At 43.2% G+C, this 10,000-nt stretch overlaps 1 protein-coding gene across 1 annotated transcript in view; it reads right to left on the bottom strand.

Annotated features, from left to right (window-relative positions):
* LOC143294100 (excitatory amino acid transporter 1-like) overlaps positions 1-10,000 on the bottom strand; it is a 120,399-nt gene that overhangs the window by 10,923 nt on the left and 99,476 nt on the right. The window contains exons 5-6 of the mRNA XM_076605531.1: positions 7,941-8,174; positions 6,290-6,484 (exon numbers count right to left, since the gene is read on the bottom strand). Coding sequence (XP_076461646.1) covers positions 6,290-6,484; positions 7,941-8,174 — 429 coding nt within the window. The remainder of the gene's footprint in view (positions 1-6,289; positions 6,485-7,940; positions 8,175-10,000) is intronic.

Below are 10,000 nucleotides of genomic sequence, written 5' to 3'. Positions count from 1 at the left end.
CACACACACACGTGTGTGTGTGTGTGTGTGTGTGTGTGTGTGTGTGTGTGTGTGTGTGTGTGTGTGTGTGTGTGTGTGTGTGCTTCTGGTGTCTCTGTGTGCAGAAACATCAATTTCAAAACATGAAAATAAATTCCAAAAAAGGCAACATCGAAGAGACTACTGCACTACAGACTGATCTTATGTCACAGGATTTTCACCAATGTCCGAATCGAACCGTCACGTATTAGAAATTGAACAGAGCGCATCTCGCTTCCAAAATGTCTTTATCTTTTCGTCGATGTTTTTGAAAGAATAAAAACGACACGCTAATCAATTTATGGATGATGAATTCCATGGTGCATGATGTAAGACGGGAGACAACACATCTCAGAGGTGATGGTCTGGAGGTCATGAGTCTGACAAGGCTGCGAGTATTCACGGTTCGAGTCCCAGTCAGTACCAGGAAATTTACTCCCCTCCCCTCCCCTCCATTACACCTTGAGTGGTGGTCCGGATGATGGTCTCTTCGACAAGATGATAAACCGAGGTTCCGTCTGCTGCATGGACTTAGCGCGCGACAAAGAATCCACGTCAGCAGTAGTGTTGTCTCTAGCCAAATTCTGTAGATAAAAAATCGACTTCGACAGCAAAACAAAATACACTTGCAGACGGAAAGAAAACGTAGGTGGCGCTGTACTGTGACGACGCGCTCTCCCTGTATTTCACACAAAGAAATATGTTGTGACGAAAGCAAATGTAATATAATACAATACAATGTTACTGAACAGGTCTAATTGCAGAAGCCAGACTGCTTACCAGACCACATGACTGGTTTCCCAAGCTACTTTGAAAGAAGAACCCCCCACCCCCCACCCCACCCCACTCCAAACTACACCCCAATTACCCCCACCCCTATAAAAAAAAAATGGGGGGGGGGGAGTTATGCCAGGGAAATATATCTGCGTGCAAACGATAGGAATGATAATAAAAATAATGGTATTTATATAGCGCTGAATCTTGTCCAGAGACAAATCAAAACGCTTTCGCACCAGTCATTCACACGCATGCATAACTGGAGAAACTGAAGACAAGGAAGAGGCAGGGAAGGGAAGCTATTCTGGGAAGAGGTGGGTTTTAAGGCCAGACTTGAAGACTTGACGAAGCGAAAGGGGAAGTTCATTCCAACTGCAAGGTCCAAAGACAGAGAAAGAACGGCGGCCAACAGTCGACAGTTTGAATCTAAATATTTGAATAATGACGTCAGTGAGTCCGCCCTTCAGTTTGTCTGTCCAATCACACACAAGCATTTTATACTGACGTCAGCTGAAACAGACATCGTGAATGAATTGGTCTTTTTTATACTGTTTCAAATTTTTCGTGGACTGATTGAAAAATGGATGAATCGGTCTTTTTTTTTTTAACACTGTTTTAAAGTGAACGTGGATTGAATGAGACAAAGTCTTTTTACACTGTTTTAAATTGTGCGTGGACTGAGTGAAACACGGATGAATTGGTTTTTCACACACAGTGAGACATGGAAGAATTGATCTTTCCATCGTTCTTTTTACTTTACCTTTTTACATTATTTTATGTTCCTATCTGGTTGTCTTTGAGAACTGATGGGTAGGTAAACTCAGTATTGAAATTGACCCTTTCGGCTAAGCCGTGACATGATTTGATTTAAATCAATTTGTCATTTGGTAAATGAACACAATAAAAGATCGAGTGAAACCTAGCTGTAGTCTGCGAGCTAAAATGGTGATCAATGTCGCCGGTATGTATTTGCTGTTTACTCTCTATTGATTTGTGAGTGGGAAAAGAAAGAAGCCAAAAAATATTACATTTAAAATATCATTTTTAATTTGGATGTGAAGAGTGATGATCGGTTACTTAATTAAGATATGTCTGTATCTGTGTCTCACTCTGTGTCTGTCTGTATCTGTCTGTCTGTCTTTACTATTATTTGGCATTTAAAACTTCAAGAAACGCTTGCCCTCTTCCCTTCAAATATGGCCAATAACCATTGAATGAAATTGTCGCATTCGCATGCTCTCCCAGCATAGGATAATGTTTAAAAAATGTTTGTCTATTTATGTAGAATATTTGCATTTCACAAGTACATATTATTTAGTCGTTGATTATTATAGGATGTGCATTATTTATCAATCCGTAGTTTGATTTCGTTTATTGGTGTCCATAATCATCAGTATGACTATTATTTTCGAATGTTCTCACATGCACAGTACCCCCTTCATAACGGAAAATGGCCTTTATTGAATAAATTATCCCTATCCATATCTCTCCTTCCTCTTCGCCCCCCACCCTTCCCCTCACCACTTTCTCTCCCCCCCCCTTTCTCTGTCACGCGCGAGCTCTCTCTCTAAACAAACAGGGTTCACATTCCTATGGGAATGTAAATTTGATGGCAACCGAAGCCTGCTTCAAAGCTATCGAATGGAACTCTGAAAACATGGGACTAATTACTATCCCCCCCACCCCCACCCCCACCCCAGTCCTTGCTCTTTCTCTCTGTCTCTCTCTGTGTCTCTATCTCTCTCTGTGTCTCTGTCTCCGTGTCTCTGTCTCTCTCTGTGTCTCTGTCTCTATCTTATTCGCTCTGCATCTGTTCCTCTATCTGTCTCCATACCACCCCTGTCTGTCTGTCTGTCTGTCTATTTGTCTGCCTATCTCTGTCTCTGTCTCTCCCCCCCTCTCTCTCTCTGTGTTTTATTCAATACGTTTGTCGTTTGAAACCCTCTGTTTTTAGGGCCACACAGAAAAATCTGTTGTCACGAGCATGATTATGGCTAAGAAGCAAACTTCGTCATCATCATCATCATCATCATCATCATCATCATCATCACCATCATCATCATTGTCACCATTATTATTATTATTATTATTATTATTATCATCATCATTTATCATACATAGCTGTGATCTGGGCATTTGTATGATGGTAGCGTGATGAGTTGATTGGTGAACACGAAGTATTTATACCAACATTTGTTGTTGCTTGTGAGTGTTTCATGTTTTATCAGCGATCCACCTTGCTTCTGCTTAATGACTGCTGAATGCATTTGCCATCATTGAAAGAAATATAAGGTGTTCTTACAAAAAATGTGCTCTTTGAATAAACTGGATTAGATTAGCATGCAGTTTTAGCGCTGTATAAGAGAGGGGGGGGGGGGGGGAGTGTGATGGAGGGGGGGTCGAGAGGCGGTGTGGGGCACGGGAGGGTCGAGCGAGTGCACGGCTAACTGGTTGGATGTTGGAAGGGTAATACGAAAATGAACAGAGTGAATTCAAAATGATGATTTTTATTAATTTATTTTTTTTACATATTCATTTTTAAATGTGTATGAATGTTTTACATTCTACGTGCAGCGGAAAGACACTTTTTCCATGTTTTGTAGACAATTAGATTTGTATCCTGTAATTTATGTATCTGTTCTATTTCAATTCGTTTTGTTGTTTTTTTCCTGGATGTGATGGGACGTGGGAAACGGGATTGAGGAGTGATGTCGAGGGGAGGGCACTTTGTCAGTTCTTTTGTTAGCGCTTCCCAGTCAGTTTAAACATTATGTATAACCGAAAATAAATCCAGAGCCGAACTGTGTTTTATTGTTTATTGTTTTTTTCATTTACGTTGTGTGTGTGTGTGTGTGTGTGTGTGTGTGTGTGTGTGTGTGTGTGTGTGTGTGTGTGTGTGTGTGTGTGCTTTTTGTTGTTGTTGTTGTTTTTTTGTTTTTTTGTTTGTTTGCTGGTTTTTTTTTCTGTTTTGGTCTGACATTGCCAGGAAAGGCTGAAACTAGTGTAAAGTTCTATAGGCAATCGAAGAAACTCCCTGGAGTTGCTGCATCTGTTTGCTTTTCAGAACTGAACGCACCTGCTCCACTTACATCTGGTTTAAAACAATAATTTGACCAGATAACTAACCGATATACTAATTAACCAAGTAGATAAATATACAAATGAATCAGTGATAGATGATAAATGACAAATAAACAAATCGATATACAGATGATTAATTAAATCAATAAATTATTCAATAAATCAATGAAATAATTCATCAAAGTAAAATAAACTTCAGCGTACCTGTTCCCCTTACATCTCAGAAAAACACAACCAATTTTTTAAAAAGTTTTCAATAACGAAAAAGGAAAAAAAAGGATGAAATGAACAATAAAGTTAAACGAAACAAAATCAAACCAACTGGTAGAACACAAAGCTATGACACAAGCGGAGAATATCCATATTGCATAGTGTGTGTGAGTGTGAGTGAGTGTGAGTGAGTGTGTGTGTGTGTGTGTGTGTGTGTGTTTTCTCTTCAAATTCCATTAGCAACGTTCCTGTGTTTTTGTTTTTCTATTTGTTTGTTTGTCTGGTTGGTTGGTTGTTTTTTTGTTTTGTTTTGTTTTTGTTTTTGCATTTTGTTGTTGTTGTTTTTGTTTTTTTTGTTTTTTTTTGTTTTGTTTGTTTGTTTTGTTGTTGTTTTTTTGCCGCCAGTTCGGTGCACTTACTATTATTACAAGAGAGTACGCTTCATAAGCCAATATAGTACGCTTCATAAGCCAATGTTTGTGGCGCTCAATGCTTTAAAATCAATGTTATTTGCTGCATAATATCATCTTTGGAAGAATAATAGTAGCTTTACACCTAAGGGAATTGAGGGACAGGGGAGTACAACAACAACAACAGCAAACAACAATATCACGGTGGCAGGATCGCAACTGACGACAGTCAGACACAGCAGGGGATAGAGGGATGGAGTGTACGGCTGCAGTGCCAGTCGCTCCCCTCCCCTGCTCAAATCCCCCCCCGAGACCCCCGCCCCATCCAAAGCTTCCCTAACCCAATTACACACACACAGCAGTCCACCGGAAGCCCCTGTTTTGTTCCCTCCCTTTGTTGCAGCACAGGCCAGCCATCTTTTGTTGCGCGCGGAGAGGTTCTTCCGTTTCCTCTCTCAGCCTCACGTTTTTCTCCGCACCACCCCCCACCCCTTGCACCATACCTCTCACCTGTCCGCCCTCAGTTAGCCAGGTTTGAAAGTTTGTGGAAGAAAATGGGGGGGTGGGGGGGTGGGGGGGGGGGAGAGACTTAATGTCATCACCGGTGAACGTGTTGTTTGACTTGCGGGATACACGGCTTATCTTCTTTTTTAAGTGTGGAATGAAACAAATTTGAAAATAAACGAAAAAATAAAACAAAACAATACATATGCAAAGAAAAGGAAAAAAAAGAAATCATTCCTGTATAAATGATATTAAGCGTATTGCGTATTGGATTTATAGAAGAGGAGAAAGGCAACGAAAGATGAGAGAGAGATAGTGAGAGAGAAACACACACACACACACACACACACACACACACACACACACACACACACACACACACACAGAGAGAGAGAGAGAGAGAGTGTGTGTGTGTGTGTGTACAGAGAGAGTGGGTACCCCCAAACATTGACAGAGACAGGCGGAAAGAAACAGAGACAAAGAAATCTTCACGGAAAACGAGATAAACAACCAAAGACAACCAAGGACACAAACAGGCATGGAGAGAGACACAGGCAGGCAAACAGAGGCAGGGACAAAGGCATTGAATGAAAGAGAGGACAGAGTAAAAAGACAAAGAGAGGGCCAGGAACAGAGATAAAGAAAGAGAGGCACAGGGGACATTGCCAAAGAAAGAATGTCTTATTATGTTCATTGCTTCTTTTTAATTCAATCATGTTTAATGTTTCTGTGTTGAGTACTTATCTACGTTCGTTTTGCCGCACCTGATGTTATTTCTCTTGATGAGATAATAAACATATTCTTAGACAGAAATAAGGAACTGAGACAAACAGAGGAGAGGGTCAGTGACAGTGAAGGAAGACAAGGACAGGCTGGGGCAGGAGACACACAGAGGAAACACACACACACACACACACACACACACACACACACATGTACTTGCGCGCACACACACAAGCACACACACACACACACTAACCACACACACACACACACACACACACACACACACACACACACACACACACACACACACCACACACACATGTGCATGCGCTCGCACACACACACACACATACTCCACCCCCTGTTCCACACACATTCTCCACCTCAACACATACACATAGCCCCCCACCCCCCAACCCCCCACCCTCCACACATACCACACCCCCTTCCACGCACACACTCCCACCCATCTCCACACAGAGACTCCAGGACATTCGTACAGACCGACAGACTGCCGGCAGAATGACTGACTGACTGACTGACGGACTGACTGACTGACTGACCTGATGGTGATGATCTTGCCGATGTCCATGTTCATGTCGTTGACCTGGGCGATGAAGAGCGCGGCCACGGCCTCGTAGAGAGCTGTGCCGTCCATGTTGATGGTGGCGCCCACGGGAATGACGAAGCTGCTGACCCGCGGGTCCACGTGGTTGTTGTGCTCCAGACACTTCAGGGTCACAGGCATGGTGGCCGAGCTGTCAGTGGACATTTGATGGTAGTGATGATGATGATGAGGAGGAGGAGGAGGAGGGGGAGGAGGAGGAGTAGGAGGAGGAAGAGGATAGGGGAAGTAATTGAGATTGTAATCATTTTAATCATAATACTACGATCACTGCTACTCCTACTCATACTACTACTACTGCTACTATTAAGAAGAAGAAGAAGAAGAGAATGAGGACAAGGAAGAGGAGGTGTAGGGGGACCAGAAGTGATGAAGTGACACATAAAGAATCTCTGTCTCTGTTTCTGTCTGTCTGTGTGTGTGTGTGTGTGTGTGTGTGTGTGTGTGTGTGTGTGTGTGTGTGTGTGTGTGTGTGTGTGTGTGTGTGTGTGTGTGTGTGTGTGTGTCTCACTGTATGACTCTGTATCATATTGATGATGATGACGATGATGGTGATGATGATGTTGATGATGATGGTGAGGAGGAGGAGGAGGAGGAAGATGGCCACGTGGTTGTTGTGCTCCAGACACTAGAGGGTCACCGGCATGGTGGCTGAGCCGTCAGTGGACACAGGTTCATGATAATGATAATGATACTACTACTACTACTTCCTCTTCTTCTCCTCCCCCTCCTTTGCTGCTACTACTACTACTACTACTTGTGGAGTGATGGCCTAGAGGTAACGCGTCCGCCTAGGAAGCGAGAGAATCTGAGCGCACTGGTTCGAATCACGGTTCAGCCGCCGTTTTTGTTTCCCCCTCCACTAGACCTTGAGTGGTGGTCTGGACGCTAGTCTTTCGGATGAGACGATAAACCGAGGTCCCGTGTGCAGCATGCACTTAGCGCACGTAAAAGAACCCACGGCAACAAAAGGGTTGTTCCTGGCAAAATACTGTAGAAAAATCCACTGCGATAGGAAAAACAAGTAAAACTGCACGCAGGAAAAAAAATACAAAAAAATGGGTGGCGCTGTAGTGTAGCGACGCGCTCTCCCTGGGGAGAGCAGCCTGAATTTCACACAGAGAAATCTGTTGTGATAAAAAGAAATACAAATACAAATACTACTACTTCTTCTTCTTCTTCTTCTTCTTCTTCTTCTTCTTCTTCTTCTTCTTCTTCTTCTTCTTCTTCTTCTTTCCATCACCGTAATATTTTCACATTCCACTGCCACCATTTCTACTACTACAGCTGCTATTGCTGCTGACCATACCCCTCCTCCTCTCCTCGTCCTCCTCCTCCTCCTCCTCCTCATGATCATCATCATGGTATGTTTCTATCCCTGTGTCTCTCAGTCATTATAATGATTGTGATGATTACGATGATTATGACAAAAGTAGCAACAATTGCAGCAGCAACAACAACAACAACAACAACAAAACTAATAATAATAATGACAACGACTGACCAGTGTTGACCTCCACAGGAACCCACCACCACACCCAGAATAACGCCCCCTTCACCCTCACCCCCACCCTCACGTTCTCCCTCACCTGGACGAGGTACCAAAGGCTGTGGCCATGGCCTGCGAGATGCCGGCGATGAAGCGGTAGGGGTTCTTGCGGACGGCCAGGAAGTAGAGGCCGGGCAGCACCAGGGAGCCGTGAATGAAGAGGCCGATGATCACCGTGATGAAGTAGAAGCCCACCTGCCCCAGGAGCACGCTGAAGTCCTCCATCTCCACGATCTTGCCGGCGATCAGGAAGGTGATGCCGATGGGGGAGTACCTGGAATAATAAGAACAATAATCGTGATAATAATGATAACAAGTATTTATATAGCACTGAATCTTGTGTTTATAGACAAATCAAAGCGCTTTCATATCAGTCATTCACACGCACGCATAACTCTAAAATTGAGAAACCGAAGACAAAGAAGAGGCAGGGAAGGGAGGCTATCATGGAAAGAGGTGGTATTAAGGCTAGACTGAAAGAGCCTGAGTACGGACACCTGACGAAGCGAAAGAGGAAGTTCATTCCAAACGCAAGGTCCTGAGACAGTGAAAGAACGACAGCCAACAGTGGAGTTTACAAATCTGGGTAAACACACACACACACACACACACACACACACACACACACACACACACTGGCCAGCGATCAGGAAGGTGATGCCAATAGGGGAGTAACCGGAGAGCGGGAGCTCGTGCGTGCGGACTGATCTATAATTTTATACGCTAAACGATATCTGGTCTGATACATCTCCACAACCCTGCCGGCGATCAGGAAGGTGATGGCCGACTGGGAAGAGCAACGTACACCAGTTTCAGTTTCAAAGGGGGGAGGGGCGGGGGATGTTAGAGGGCCCGTGCGGACTGATCCATATACGCTACACTTCACCACATCTGGTTTGATACATCTTCATGGACTTGCTAGCGATCAGGAAATGATTCCGTTTGGGTAGTGAGTACCTGGAGAGCGGGGAGAGAAACATACACCGGTAGAGGTCTTGCCGGTGATAAGGAAGGTGTTTGGAGAAGTTGTCGAAAGGGTATTTCTCTATATTGCCCATTAGATCCGTCTAGATTTAACATTGTTAATCGCTTTCGGATGACATGAGCGTAATCAATTATTTGATGTTGACAGCCCACTAAACTCAAGGACCGATGAGCTGATCGGGAAATGAAATCAGCAAAATAATGTCGCTCTAGTGACGGGCCAGTAAAAAAAAAACAACCCAATACCGTGACGGTGACAGGCCAACAAAAACATCGATGTCATAACGATATCCGGACAATAAAGACATCGATAACGTGACAGTTACAGGGCAATATGGACATCGCTATCATGGCACAGACACGACAACACAGATCTTGAAAGTGACATGCAAATAAGAACATCAACATCATGACAGGATCTGGGCAATAAAGACATCTATGCCATGACAGCGACTGGGCTATACAGACATCACTATCATGATAATGACGAAAAAAATGAAAACATCGTTATCATGAAAGTAGCACAATACAATGAAATAAGGAGGAGGAGGTAGAAGAGGAAGAAGAAGATGACGACGACAAAAAAGGCGATGATGATAATGACGATGTTATAGTTGCTGCATTCTATTTATCTATTTATTCATTCATTCATTCACTCAATCTTTTATCAGTCTGTCTATTTACTCACTGATTTATTTATTTATTTATTTATTATAATGTTTTGTCAGTTCTTTTTTTTCTCACTTGAATGGAAGAAATGAGAGGAAACCATAGTATGATATCTGCGTTGCATGATTCTCTGATGTTTCTCAAGACAGTCAACACAGTTGTGTGAGGATTCTGTGCCACTCACTGTGACAGGGGTTTCCAAACGGGACGAACAGCTCTAAATGAGCTGCTGACATGTGTCTGTTAAGATTAGGGAGATGGAGAAAAAGCAGGGGTAAGGGTTGATGGTGGTGGTGACAGTACACATCAGGGATAACCTGCTAGTGTCAGGCGTTTCTGACATGGTAATGATATTATGGGGGCCTTAGGCTTTATTCTGGGAATGATGTGTTACCAGGCAACATCTCAGTAAGATGACGAAGAATCAAAAATCGGATTACATTATTG

This window comes from Babylonia areolata, chromosome 19 (genome assembly GCF_041734735.1).
Source record: "Babylonia areolata isolate BAREFJ2019XMU chromosome 19, ASM4173473v1, whole genome shotgun sequence".
NCBI lineage: Eukaryota > Metazoa > Mollusca > Gastropoda > Neogastropoda > Buccinidae > Babylonia > Babylonia areolata.
Note: the sequence above shows the minus strand (reverse complement) of the source record. Positions and strands in the feature narration are given on the sequence as shown.